Genomic DNA, 15,375 nt, shown 5'->3' with positions numbered 1-15,375 from the left:
GATTGGTAAAAATCCTTTCCCAATCTGTTGGTGGCCTTTTTGTCTTGTTGACAGTGTCTTTTGCCTTACAAAAGCTTTGCAGTTTTATGAGGTCCCATGGCAGCTCACAACCATCTATACTGCCAGCTCAGAGACTCCTAACACCCTCTTCCGGCCTCTGAGTAACTGTGTGCATTTGGTACACAGACATGTATGCAAGCAAAAACACTCGCACACGTCCAAAGGGAAAATCATTTTAAAAATATTTTTTGGAGTTTACTTAAATCACAGACCAAGAGCTTGCTAATTTTGGGATCGTGGGCCCAGAATGCATTTCGTTCTTTCATAGAACTGAAAACATGACCTGATCCATGCATTCCCAATGGAGTCACAGTACTGCAGTGTATCATCATAGATGATCATAGTGTATCATGGATAGGCTAAGGAGCATTTCCACAAGCTAGTAAAAGCATTGTGGAAAACGGGCTTTGGAAAAATCAGGTTAAGTGCTAATGTTCTGAATTGCAGCTGACTCATCTCATCAAACCAAGAGAACTGGAGCTTCTAGAACAGCCCATGGAACTGGGAAATTCTGAGGAGGTCCAGATGCAACTGGGCCGTTCTCAAGAAAGGCGGGCACATGTAGACCATCTCCATCGGCTGGCCGTGTCCTTAGGAGTGGACATCATTTCATCTGTGCAACAACCTGTAAATATCTTGGAGCCTCACCATTGCTACTCTCTCTCTCTCTCTCACTGGTACTAGGAAAGAAACAGGCAGATTGCTGAGTATATGTTAAATATGAACGGTTGCTTTTGTATGTGGTGTTGGGGATTGAACAAGGAACCTCATACATATTAACCAAGTGGCTCATTATTAAGCCACCCTGAGCCCTAATATGGTATTAGTTCTAATTCCCACCACCAATTAACAAACAAATAAGTCTAAGGAGAAAAATCTGAGCATAAAAATCCTATTTAATGCACATTATTCTCATGTTAATTAAAAATAGAGCCATGATCTCAGATGGACATTGGGTTTCTGTATTTGAAATGTGTCTAAAGCAACTAAGAACCTAAACTTTTACTTAATTTGAACTAAGTTAATTGTAAATATCATCTTTGGAGATCTCTCAGTTCATTCAGAAAATCCTTGGGCATGTGATTCCACCTTAGAAGCTGTAAGTTTGAGAAATTTAAATCTAGATCAAGTCTTTCTGATAGAAATTTAACCACAAGTGAGAAAAATTCAAATGATACCCATAATAGATTTCAAAGGTGTGAGATAAGAAAAGATGTTAATACTTCTATACTGGATAAGTGTCATAAAATGATAATATTTGGACATACGTGGTTAACTAAATTATGCTATGGAGGTTAATTTTGTTTATTTCTTCTTTGACTTTCAGTGAGACTGTTAGAAGTTGTTCAATTACTTCATGGCTCATAATACTTTTCTGTTGGACAGTGGTGCTTCACACAGGTTCTACAGGTCTGGAAGACTGCTTGGTCCTAGAGTCTTGCCAGATGAGCAGCCCCGCTTTACAGATGAAGAGGCTGAAGTCCAGAGACGCTGGCCACTCACCTATAAAAGCCCAGAGTGGGCAGGCCTAGGCCCTCTGCTTCTGGCCTGGGCTCTGGCCCCAGTTTTTGCATTTGCTTTATTCCACTGGTCAGATGTTAATGAAGGAGCCTAAGAGACCAGAAAACATTTCCTAGTCAAAAGCTCATAACTAATTCATAACTAATGCATTGGACTTTGATGCTTTACAAATTCCCCAAACTCAGACTTTAAGGGTGGGGAAAGGTTCTGTTTCTTTCACTATGAATAAAAACCACAGGTCCAATTTCACTTTAAGGTTTCTTTAAGACCCCTATCAGGTGCTGTGTGATATAGAGAGCACAGCATCTATTCCTTAAATTAAAAGGCAGAGTATATGGATTTGTTACTGTTAAAAGAATTCATTTTTGCCAGTGAAAACATTTTCTAAAGGTTTTTTTTTATTATATTTGTAAATTTATTTTTAAAACTAAGAAGAAAGTGGAATGTGTCGCTTTGCATAAATAACACAAATTGTGCTCCAGTCCTCATTTGGCCTTGGTTCCAGCATCCCTCCTGAGATTGGAGCACTTGCATAATGAACCTGAGGTTAAACTCAAGTTGACGAGAAAATTACAGAGCTGAGGCAGAATGTTTCTAATGCATATTTTATGCTTTTTGAAGTAAAAATTAGACCTTCTCATGAGTGGCGTCTCTGAGGAGTTAGGCATGATGATGAGAGTCAAGAATAGAAATGTCTATTCCATAATGTTGAGTGTCTGGCTTCTTTCTAACATCATTAGATTCAACTATGTTTAGGGTAAGATAAATTAGGACCCTATATTTCTTTTGAAGCCATTTGTGAGCATTACAATACAGACAAATGGTATATTGGGTGGCCATCTCACGGGTTCCTTTTTGTTATTTCCACATCCTTCATTTTCTCAGAATTGCTCTAATATTTCTGCGAAGAACCTGCAGCAGCAGCTGGAGGCCCTTGAACTGGATAGCAGGAATTGGAGTGCCCAAGCCAAAGAACATGAGCGGGCCCTGTCCTGCAGCTTGGAGTACTGCACCACACGCGATGAGATTAATGAGGTAGGGGTTTGAGAAAGGGCACCCTGAGCCCGAAGTATGTGTCTCAGTCTCTCTCTCTCTCTCTCTCTCTCTCTCTCTCTCTCTCTCTCTCTCTCTCTCTCTCTCTCTCTCTCTCACACACACACACACACACAGAGAGAGAGAGAGAGAGAGAGAGAGAGAGAATGAAATGAATATCAGGACATGGTTTTCTGACCCATACCCTTTCATTCACAGGATACCCAAAGATTGAGTTTGGCGTACCCAAAGTTTGAGTAAACTTTAAGCTCCCAAAACTATTGACATTAGGACAGTATTAATGCATAGAAAAACCTTGAACACAAGATTGAGGGTCTGGGATCTTGGTTATTGCTTTTCTTTCATCACTCTGTGTGTGTGTGTGTGTGTGTGTGTGTGTGTGTGTGTGTGTGTGTGTGTGTGTGCTTTTTCAGGGTGGCATGGCTCACTGTGGCAGGTTGCTGTAGCCTGCTGACTTTCTATTTAAGTTGCACTGACTCAGGGGGAAGGCTCTTTGCTTGGGAGGACCGCAGAACATTTTCCAAAGTCAAGTAACTCAGTTTCTGTTGATGTGAACAGATTCCTTTTCTGGCAAAAGAAGTTTCAGGGGAAAGGAAAGGGTAAGGGGTTCCCCCTTGCTCTTTCATCCACACAGACCCAATTTCCCTATGCCTCCATCAAGGGTTCCCAGCCATGACACATATTCTACCCTTGCCCTTCACTTCCTGCCCCTCGGTTAAGATTTGCATTCATGGATTGTGCTGGCTGTCTAGTGCTGAGCATAGCGGTCTTCCACCCATCACCCACTTGTTCTAGGGAAGACACAAGGAAAATGACAATTCCATATCTGTCTCTATCTTTCTGAGTCCACTGGGAAAGGGGTGAGGGGAAAGGCAGCTAACTAACAACTTTCTTGAATTCTTAGTTTATGCCCCACCTGCATAATCTACGTCCACCAGGTACGGAAAATCATTAGCTCACGGGTTAAAGAATTGGTAATGGAGCTTTAGTGATGGTCTCCTCTGGAGGTCCCCACCCTTTCTGCAGGTCACAGGCAGGTGCAAGAGAGAGCATGCTGGAAAGAGAGTGGGAGGACAGGAGAAGCTGCTAGGATCAACAGGAGGGGCCGGGGAGAAGATGCTGACATGGCTTTTACTACAGCTGTGTGCTCCGACACTGCATGCTCTCCACTCTTCATCTGGTCTGCATTCTGGTGAACCCATAGTGTACTCTGCCCTCTACACAGGGGAATAGCCTCTTCTGCTTCCCCGTGCTACAGTTTACACTTCTGTGAGCTCTGTTTACTTTTGATTCGAGAATCATCCAGAGCGTCTTGGTTCTCCCGGGGCTATGAAAGATTCATGGCCATTTTCAAAAAAAAGATCTTTTTCTAAATTTTCTTAGTTCTTTCCCTCCCTTTCATCCTCTTCCTTCTCTTTTTCCGTTGCTTTGCCCAAACATCTCTCCCTACAGAGATGGCGCAGCTCTGCAAGTACAGAGAGAGCATTGGTGAAGTAGGCTGTCCGTGTTCCCAGCCCTTCCTCTCTGGGTTTCAGTGTCCCTGAAGAGCTGTGGCATTTAGGAAACTTGGTCCCCCTGCCTAAGGCCTTCTAGAACTTCTATTTACAGGGACAGCCTCATGATGAACTTGTGCCCAGAGCCAGCCCAGAAGATAGATGACCCTTCCAGTCATAGTAGGGATGCCCCAGGATTGTCTGTCCCCCTTCAGGAATGAGCAAGCAGATACATGTGGGTTTGGTTTAGGAATCAGGTATCAGTTAACACATTCATAATTACTAGGAGAAGTATCATTCTTCATCGCTTCTATTCCTAATCCAATTAAATCTTTAGGCTTGAAGGACCTTTGAAAACCTTGGGTCTTTTTTACTATTTGTTCTTGTGGAGACATGGCAGGCATGTCAAAGTGTGGCATTCACATGTTGGATTTCACAAACACCCAACTAGTGACACAATAATCAGGAAGAATACTGTTGATGACCTTTAGTAAAATAAAATGAAGTTATGTCTTATACTACTTTGTACCACAGCTGTGAGGAGACTCAGTTGATATATCCATGGTGACAACATTTGGCATCTATATGTGTTGTTTAGGCATGGGTATCTAGAGCATTATAAAATGAAATGAAGCCAGGTAAGGTAGCCCATGCCTGTTTTCCTGGCTCTTGGGAGGCAACGACAGGGAAGGCAGGAGTTCAAGGCTAGTCTTGGTAACAGAACAAGTTCAAGGTCAGTATGGGCTACATAAAACCCCATCCCAAAACAAATAACAAAAATTGAAATGTAGTGTGTTAAATAGTTTTCTGATACAAACAAATGAATAATATTTTGCTAAGGAACCAGACCATACTTAACATTTTATTTTTCAAGTTGATCACAAACCTCTGTTTTATTCTCAATGTGATCAAAGTAGCTCACGAAAGTTCCCAGATACTGAGTTGTGATAGACTTTGGAGAATATCCGGCTTTATGTCTTCATTTTCATCTGAGACCATGAAGGTGTGTGTGTGTGAGGGATTCATTTTAACAATGCACTAGAAGGCTGCAGAGCTTCTGTCTGTAGTTTTTGGGGGTTTTTGGGGGGAGTCAACTTTGAGCCAAGATTCACCCACCAGACATGAACATACTTGGTGTTTGCTTATCAGAATGAACTATTCTCTCAATCCTGGTCAACCCTTTCCACTCCTGCTTTCTAATTCATCTCTTATAATATGCATGAATGATCTGTCACAATTGATGTGATTGTTTCCTGAAAACATTTTCTTTTGACTTGCTGAAGCTAACTTTGAGTGAACTCTTCACTGGAGTCCTTACAGAAGGACTTTGCACCTCAAGGTGAACAAATGGAAGTCTCTCCAAATGCCATTTGAAAAATAAGATGCAATTTCCTTTAAAGACGCGTAACAATGCCTTTTGTGTTCCATTATCTTTGCATAATTTTATGCATAGGAAGTTTTTGAAAAACTCGTTTTCTTCATGTTTACCCGTGAGAAACACAACTGTCAAACTGCCAAATTTTATGGCATTTTCCCCCCTACCCATTTCATGCAAGGATACATTTGTATGCATAACAGCTCAATAGCACTTTGGATTTTCTTGTTTGGCCCTGTGAATATATCATTAACACACAAAACATCCTAGAAATTTCCATGACCATATTATATTACAAAGGAACCTCATTTGTTTTATAATCTACCTTTGAAAAGTTAGTATGCTGATAGGAAACATGTTTCTTTCTTACAAGCTGACCAAAAAAAAAAATTACCCTTATATTTATATGATGTTAATGGGGATTTATAACTTAAAGGCTGTTATTTTGTGTCACAAACAATTACTTTGCTGGGAGGAATAGGATGACAGAATCAGGCCGCTGTCTGTTTTCTCAAAATAAGTTTTCCACACAGAAGCTTCCAGACTATTACATTACCTTACCCTGGAAAATCTCCTCTTGGACAGCAACATCTCCCCTATCAGAGAGTAAGAAGGAAAGGAGTTAAGATATATATTCTATATGCCAGGCATGAATCCCCCAAACTCTGTTGTAAATTTGAATGGATTAGTCATCTGAGAGCCAGACACAGAAACTGGATCAGAAGCAATAGATTATAATTGAGGAGTGATACTTTTATATAACATGCATAGGTGATAGAATGAAAATCACACTATACTGTTTGGCACTTTGCCCCTGACAAAATGAGCATGGGTACCATCCACTGCAGGAAAGGGCACAGGAAAAATTTACATAGGGAACAGAACACCAGATGGGCATCTCTGAGAAAAATACAGACAATATTCATTGTTCCGATTTGTAACCTAAACTTGTCTTAAAAAAGAAATAGTAAATTGTCTTTATCCAACAAATATATTTCATGTGGCTACCGAGAGCCCTGCTGTAACTCTACAAATGTCTGCAAAACACAGAAGAGTCTTGAAAACCTTAAAACCCACATGGTACTTCAGCACCCAAGCCATCTGCTCAGGAGGCTCTGACCCAGCAGGATTTGGATGGCATATATAAGTGGACAGGAAAAATTACAATTTGTTCAGAAAAATGTTCATCCCAAAGGCTTAACAATTTAAATCATAATGTTTGATGTCTGTAAAATACCGTATAGGATCTTCTGGAGGGTATGGACAGCTCACGTCTAAAATGATAGTTACCATTTCCCCAAGTAGAACAAATAAGAGATACTAAATTCATTATGAAGATGGTGGAGATTCAAAACAATGTTTATTGCTGAGACTGGCTGCTGCCTGTAATTTGGAACAGGTCTTTGCTTTAAGACTTGTCTCACTTCCTGTTGCTATGCGCCTTGGAGCTGAGGAAGATGTTCTCTGGTTACCAAGTAGAAGAAGACCAAAGAGACTTCTCCAGAAATCTGTCCAACATTGAGACCCACTGCTCTCCAATATTTGCAGTGGCTCATCTGGATTAGATTTTGAGCCTTTGGATGTCTTCATTTCAAATTCAAGCATCTCTGGGTGGTGGTACATTACAGCCTCTCATTATGGAAAATGAGCCTCCAAAATCTTTGTCATCAGGAATGGGCAAACAGGGGATAAGAAATAGAGCTTGCGAAGTAAGTGGGTACTAGAGAAACAAAAACTGACTGCTCATTTTGAATTTGGGGGTTCAGCCAGTATGCCATAGTTCTAATGCAAGGTTTTCTTTGCAAACCCATTGCCTTGGTTTTAAATAGCCCATGTCCCTCACACCAGTTGGCCTTGCCAGCACCAGACTCACACAAGACATTCTTGTGAAAGCTGCCACGGCCAGCTTAGTCAAGGCTAAGAATAGCGAGGCAGCCTAATCTGTCAGGAGCCACTTACTCTTCTGTTTCCATAGAAGTTTTCTCATTTCTAGCCCTGAGAAGAGACGTATCACTCACTGGGGGGAATTATGAGAGGATACGTTTCAAAAAGAGAGAGAGAGAGTGAACAGTTTTAAGACTCTAGAAATTTTTTCTAATTATGGCATGTAAGTTTGGGCTACTTACTCTGTACAAACATGGAGGAGCTGAGCATTACAAAGAGGAAAGAATCAAATCACTCACTAAAAAAATATTCTAACATCCATAATACATAAATTTTACTAATGCTAATTATAGCACTTTATAGGTTTCTAGTGTATAAACTATTCCCTTTCCCACGCCGCTGGTGTGTGTGATTGCTCATATGTACAAGCAGGGCAGTTGTCTTACCCGTCTCCACCAAGCCCTATTGTTGACAAGCTTGCTAAAGTTAGAAGCAGCTGTGTGGACAATGATACCCCAGAGCAGTAGCCAGAGCACTCAGTTCCTTTAAAGCTGGGATGCCAACTTATGTGGGGATTACATTAAGTGTTCAGATTGGAATGTGCGGGTAAGAGAAATGTGGTATGGCTGGATTCGTCGATGCTAGAGGTTCTTCATTCACACTCCCTTCGACTTGTATGTATAGTGGTCTTGAATTTGCATTAAGAAATGTACGAGAGATTAGATTTAGTCTGGCTTTCCAATGTGACTAAACAAGAATAGTGCCAGCAACTCTGTGGCCCAAGCTCATGTGTCAGAATGAAACTCTCCTGTTTCACATACCCGTAGCACTACGGACATTCTTTGGCCTTCTAAATCACCTCTGTGGACATGCATACATGCTGGGCATGCAGAAATGAAGTTGTTCTTACCAGTTCGTAAGTCTGACGTTTCTTAATCCAGAGTAAACTAGAAGCACATGGCTTAGAATGAAAGTGTTAGGGATCTGTCTCCCCACAATGTTCATGCAGCATTCAAGTAGATGTTAAGCCTTCCTGGTTGAAAAAGCGAATAAAGCCCTTTGGCTATCAAGTTGATGGTAGAGCTTCTCTTTCTTCCTCTAGACTGATCAATAGCAATAACATGATTCAGTAAATACAGTAAGGTAGAAAGCTGTTATTCAGTGTATAATTGCCAGTGTCTGAACACCTTAATTCCTTTTGTAATGGTTATTTCATTTATTACTTTATCATATTTGGTTTTATTTTGTGTGCATGTGTGTGATGTATATGTGAGTGTGTGTTTGTGTGTGTGCTGGCATACTACAGTGTGTGTTTGAGAGTCAGAGGACAACCTTGGATGCCAGCCCACTCTTCTACCTTGTTTGCAACAGTCTCTTTTGAGCTTCTCGGAATTCTGCCTCTACTTCCCAGAGACTGTAATCGCAGGATTACAGACACATGGCACCATGCTTGGCTTTACATAGTTCTGGGGGATCTGAACTCTGGCTCTCACACTTTTGTGCATCAAGCTTATTCCACTGAGCCATTCCCAAACCTTGCCTTGTTCTCCTCCTCCTCCTTCTCCTCCCCCTCCTCTTCTTTTTTTTGAGACAAGCTTTCACTATGTAATCTAGATTGTCCTTGAATTTGTTATCCTCCTTCTGCAACATTCAAAGTACTGGGACTCTAGGCAATCACTCTCACACCCTAGATAATTAGGTTGTTAATTATGGTTAAGTATTGTAACATTACTTTGGTGATCTTAGCCACTTTATGTGAGCTTCTCAGAGATATGTAGTACATACAATGCAGAGTGCAATGAGTTATTCTCCATCAGCACAAGTTTGTAATCATCTCAAACAAAATACCTATACAGTTAAATAGTAACTTGCCACTGGAGGAGCTTTTAAATAACAATCTCTGGCTGCCTCAGATATGCTATTTATTAATTTATAGTTGTAGATTAAAAATAAGGGATATAAAAAGATCACACCTCAGTTTTCTATTAATAACTCAGGATAGTTTCTTTGTATTTCAGTATTATAAATGGTACCACATTTGTCCCTTTGTGCTAGAATTAACACATGTACATTAAAATATCAAGTGTCACAGAATGTAGATATGTATTTAATAGCCATTTCATAAGTATACCAACTTAATAGGACATTTTAAATATTTCCTGGTCTTCTGATATAGAAGTTGTTTTCAAAATCTGAAGTTACAGCCTTTTCCAGTCTTTCTGGACATTGTTGACTTATCTGTTAAAATGGTTTATAACGTCTCCGTTCTTGGTTCTGCCCATAGTGTAAACTAATATTTAGCAATGTCATTTTCTATGTAAAAAAAAATCAATACTGATTGAGTATATGGATATCCTATGCAAAAGCTATATAAGTATAATTCTATATAGACAGGACTGCCAGAGCCTTGCATGTGGTTTGTTCTGAGAACAGTTAAGGAAAAATCAGTGTTTTATTTTCACACTATGGAAAGTTTGGAGTGAGCCTTCTGAGAAAGCATACATTTTCTGTGGCAGATGTATTTTTCTATATTATGGACCTAAGGTGTAACGTGTGCATGGCTTTTATACACTCTCGGGTAATTTGTTTGCTGTCATTGAAAAGAATTTTAATGCATTTCTAACTTTTCTTTCCATCATTCAGATTTATCAGCCGTGACGTGATTCCTTCTTGTTGTAAAAACTCCCATATAATCTTAGGTTTATGTTTTCTTTGTGCTTCTTTTTGCTGATAATATAAAGTGAGAGCTGTCTAGGAGGGTACTTACCCTTCATGAATATGTAGAAGCAACAGAAAGCAAAATGTTTAAAAGTACCAGGTTGCTTAGCATCTTGGTGCATGGGTAAAGATGAACTGTTTGCAAGACTGCCATACTGTGCCCTGTCTACATGAAGCCAGCATGGCCTTCAGTGGCGATGACTCTTCCTTTGGGTTTTTAATTTGTTTGTTTGTAGTTTCAGAGTTAATGGTCTACATCTAAGAAGTAAAGCTATCTAAATTTTGCTCATGATAAGAACTTCAGCTGAGCAAATAAAATTCCTTTCTCACTAAATCTCACACACTGTACTAAATATTCTAAGAGCCAACCCCTCATTGACCTCTTCGTCATGAACAGCTCCTTGGAGCCTTAATAATTTTTTATGCATAATGACTCTGACAGAGTACTATGATATGGAAATATCTGGAACAATACTAGCATGTAGAAAATAAAACAGGTGTCAAAATTATACCAAAGAAATTCAAATAAGAAAATTTGAATTAGCAAGAGTTTATGTTCAAGATGTTAGATACTTTCTTGTTTAGCAACCAATGGGATACTTTGTAACTGTACTCAATTAAAAATCATACATCAGAAATTACTCTCATTGAAGGATGAATGTCCATATAAAGATTTGGTTTTGACTGAAATTATTCTGAACACATTTTTAAGATTATGAATCTGAAAATGTTTAGCTATTTTGATTCACACAAATGAATATTGACTTTCCAATTTTAAGGGGATTATAATTTTATTTTGTATTAAACTGTAGCTCAAAGAGTCATTCAAAGATATAAAAAAGAAATTCAACAATCTGAAGTTTAATTACTCCAAGAAAAATGAGAAATCTCGAAACTTAAAGACTCTTCAGTATCAAATCCAACAAGTGGACGCATACGCTGAAAAAACTCAGGTAATGAGGAAGTGGTAAGTGTGCGCACGTGCGCACGTGTGCATGTGCATGTGCATGTGCATATGTTTGTGTAATTACTACAATTTATGCAAAATAACTGCAGTCCAGGCATAACTATATTTTACAGAATTGACATGAGAAGGGTAGCTTTCTACTTTTATAATACTTTGACTTCTTATAGGAAATGATGATTTATCTCATTTTCCCTTTATAAACAACAACTTAATTCTCTATAATTCAGAATTAGCTTTCCTAGGAAGGGTTTAGTTATGTGCTTGGTATCCAGTCGTGTGATGGTGATTTTAAACAGACAGACGGCAAAGAGTTCATAGAGTAATACATGACAGCGTTCTACCCAGAGAACAACGTTTATCATCTGCAATCAAGCGCGCTGCTATTCGGAGAGCTTTCTAGCTCATTCACTGTTCACATTTCTTGCTGACACCTGAAAACAAAAGAAATGGGTGTGCTCTGGGGGTCAATGTTGCATATTAGTTAAACCAAGTGAGAACTATGTCTACAAACGCTCACAGTTTATTCTAAAAACATTCTAGGCTCTTGCATTTGACGGTCACCAGCATGTATGGTTGCCCTGTTGGCTGCAGCAATACTTCAGAGCTTCTGGCCCCATCACTGTACCCTAGCACCAGTGATGCATGTTGAGATGTGTGTATTGAGTTAGCATTGGAATGCTTTCTGCCAAACACACAGGTTTGTGTGTTTCCGTGCTTATTATCACCTGTTCATGCATGTGCACACATGTCCCTCTTGTGCCCTTCACCCTCTTTCCTTCCTTGTCCCCACATATGCCCAGAGTGTCTACCATAGATTCCATAGCTCCTGTTGACTACATATACACACACATATACATATACACATTACATATATACAATCTAGCTTTTTTGCAGGTTTTTATTTATGAATACTGATTGAATAGAATATCTAGGAGAGAACCTATTCTTTCCAAAGTGCACTTACAATGATTATAATGTTAAGATACCAGAATTGTAGAGGCAACATGTTTTCTCAAGTTATTCTGTTTTACCACTAACATCATAAATAATATACAATTACCTGTTAAAAACCTTTACCCCCACTCACAGGCTCTAAGGAAGAAAATGGAAAAAGTTAATAATAAGACATCTGATTCATTCTTAAATTATCCAAGTAATAAAGCTAACATCCTTTCGGAAGCCATGGAGGATTTGAAAAAGCACATGGATGACTTTGACAAAGTTGTGACAGATTACAAGATGAATTTGGACCTGACTGAACATCTTCAGGAAGTAATAGAAGAGGTATTTTCTTCTTGTTGGAATTCTATTCTTGACATAATGCTACTTCAGAAAAGGCATTGGCCTGAGCATGGTATAGCCCCAGTAGTTGGAAGCAGAGGCTCCAAGCTCAAGTACAGTTTAGCCTCTATAGTAAGACTCTATTTCAAAAAAAAAAAATCTTCCTTTTTTTTAAAAAAAAAAAATAAATGCAGTATTAGTTACTGCCGTCATGACAGCCCTGGTCATGCTCCTCTTTGTTTTTGATTTAAGGTAATTCCCAGAAGTTGAACTGTCAGGTCAAAGGCGATGAACTGCACAGGGTTTTGTTTTTCTGCACTGCCCAGTGGCTCTTGAGAAAGCTTTGGTTAATTTACTCCTTCTCCCAGGATCATAAGAGTTTCCATTTCTCCATCACCTCTATTCAAATGGTTTAACCACTGATACCACACAACCACTGCTAGAAAGCTGTCTTAACACTCAAGCAGCCTACTTATTTCACAACATTTGAAAGCGTTTCAGAATAACCTGGGACTGGACTATCTCAGGTGCTTCGTTATTGGTGTTGTAACCTTTGTTTCTGTGAAGGGGAAAGTGGTAGACCTAAAACATATAACATTTGACAAGGTCAGGTCATTGCCTCATATTTTATATCAGAGAAATAATACCTAAGATTCTTGCGCGTCCTTTGTTGCCTATTATTCTGATATACAAACTGTCATTCTTTACAGTTAATACGGTTGAGTATTTGGACTTAACCTCACATTATGAATGATCTGGTTATTCTGTGAAACATGATGTACAGGTTTATTGAAGCTTCTTGGCACTTACTTAATGCTAGCTTTTCACAGAGTCCTGTTTTGCTATTTTTTTTTACCTAGCACAAATGCCTCTGGCCTGGGGCATACATTCCTCCTGTCACAATTACTTATTTTTAGAGAAAAATTGCTTCATACCTCCACTGTGCTTCAAAATAATGACTAGGTTTATTTCATGAAGGTAGAATTCTATTCTTTGGTGATAATTCTTTGACCCATAGCAAAATTTCATTCTTAAAAGAAAATATATCATTAGAAAACTTGTTCTTATAGATTACTAGCAGTGTTTGTTGATTATACTAAATTTTGAGTATTATCTACCCAATGTTTTTATTCTTTTTAGTGAGCAAATGATTTTGCTGCTTGCTCTTAGAAGTGTACAACAGTGTCTTAAGAACTATATTTTAGACAAGTCTAGGAAGGCAAGAGAATCAAAGCTATTTCTATACTTTTGCCTTCTAACTTTTCTTGTGTGTATTCTTTAATTATACTTTTAAAATATGTGCCCTGGTACATGTGAAAATATATATGATTGTATGGTGCACGCCTTTAATCCCAGCACTTGGAAGGCAGAGGCAGGCAGATTTCTGAGTTCAAGGCCAGCCTGGTCTACAAAGTGAGTTCCAGGATAGCCAGGGCTACCCAGAGAAACCCTATCTCGAATATGTATATATATATATATATATATATATATATATATATATATATATATATATATATATATATATATATATATATAGAGAGAGAGAGAGAGAGAGAGAGAGAGAGAGAGAGAAAGAGAGAGAGAGAGAGAATGTGTGTGTGTATGTGTGTGACTTGGAAAGTTTAAAGACTATATGAACATAAAGTTTGAGAAAATCAAAACCTGAAGCACCCTTGGTCAGTGTGAAGAGCTTGAGAAGGATACGTACGTCTCTTTACTCTGTTTTCTTCCATTTGAATATAGTGTAACTTTTGGCACGAAGATGCAAGTGCCACCGTTGTGAGAGTTGGGAAGTATTCCATGGAGTGCCAAACAAGGGAAGCTGTGGACATCCTCCACAGGCAGTTCAATAAGTTTATTACTCCCTCTGTGCCTCAGCAAGAAGAAAGGATTCAGGAGGTCATCGACCTTGCTCAACGCTTATATGGTGAGCTCTTGTGTGATAGTGATTTGCCACTGAACGAATCCATTCTGAATCGGATCCAACAGGAAACAGATCAAAGCCCTCACTATCCCCACCTAGGCTGAGAAAAGTCTCTGGATCTGTTCTACATCCAGCAAGAGTAAGCAGTGGGGAATAACTCCCCTACTGTTCTTCGCACAGCAGGAAACAAAGCCTGGTTTTAAACTATCTGGTATCAGCCCTTCTTCCCCAGCCACTCTATAGTGCATCCTTTCTAGTCTCAGAATCAGAACCACACTATAGACCCAGAGTATAATGTCCCCTAAGTGATTCTGTGAGCTTAAGAAGGTTCCGTGATGCTGGTGCAAAGCTTTCCCTAAGGGTTTCCGTCCTCTTGTTCCCATGACATTTGATTTGTGGATTGGAGAAATGGCTAGAGAACTCTCCCTCGTCTTCCTCTCACTTGTAAACACACGGGAGAACTCTGTCGCCTCATGACTGCTTTCTTCTCTTCTGTGATGAGAAAGTGGAAGAAGCTTCTTCGTAAAAGAAGTCCCTTGGTGCCAATAATGCTAAGAGAGCAGTGCCATGGAGTCTCTGATGGGACTCCTGTGAGATGAAGGGAGATCCCCAGGGACCAGGCAAAGGCATCCCAGAGCAAGACATCAGAAAGTGGTTGAGAAAGCATCCTCTGGCTGCCCAGAGCTTCTCCAGCTCCAGACAGGCATTCAGTCTACAGTATGCAGCCTTACTCCCAGAAAGATGCAAGATGCACGGTACTGCCTAATAGGCAATCCTTAAGAATAAATTGTCTATTTTTTTTTCCCAAAGGAAAATAGTAGTAATACACAAACACTAAAATATTATCTGGAAAGCTAATGAGAAGAAACAGATGTCTCTCTCTTGTCATTAGTAAACGCTCCAAGAGAGAGTCTGAAGGGCACCACTAGCACTGCGCATGTCTGTCTCTATTTTACACATGGCAGCATAGACACTCCTTTGTCTGTTTGCTGTGCTGGTGAGGAGGAGAATATAATACGCTGTATTACACACAGTGCCTGTTCAGTGTCAACATAATATGCTGTATTACACATAGTGCCTGTTCAGTGTCAATATAATA

General features: G+C 39.5%; 1 protein-coding gene across 5 annotated transcripts in view; it reads left to right on the top strand.

Moving 5' to 3' along the window:
• The window catches only part of Ccdc141 (coiled-coil domain containing 141), a 162,741-nt gene that overhangs the window by 128,957 nt on the left and 18,409 nt on the right, over positions 1–15,375 (top strand). For all 5 annotated transcript variants that reach the window (XM_029536228.1, XM_029536226.1, XM_029536225.1 and 2 more), the window contains 5 exons: positions 508–687; positions 2,467–2,616; positions 10,917–11,057; positions 12,161–12,355; positions 14,096–14,279. In XM_029536228.1, coding sequence (XP_029392088.1) covers positions 508–687; positions 2,467–2,616; positions 10,917–11,057; positions 12,161–12,355; positions 14,096–14,279 — 850 coding nt within the window. The remainder of the gene's footprint in view (positions 1–507; positions 688–2,466; positions 2,617–10,916; positions 11,058–12,160; positions 12,356–14,095; positions 14,280–15,375) is intronic.

Source organism: Mus pahari, chromosome 3 (assembly GCF_900095145.1).
Source record: "Mus pahari chromosome 3, PAHARI_EIJ_v1.1, whole genome shotgun sequence".
NCBI classification, from domain to species: domain Eukaryota; kingdom Metazoa; phylum Chordata; class Mammalia; order Rodentia; family Muridae; genus Mus; species Mus pahari.
Note: the sequence above shows the minus strand (reverse complement) of the source record. Positions and strands in the feature narration are given on the sequence as shown.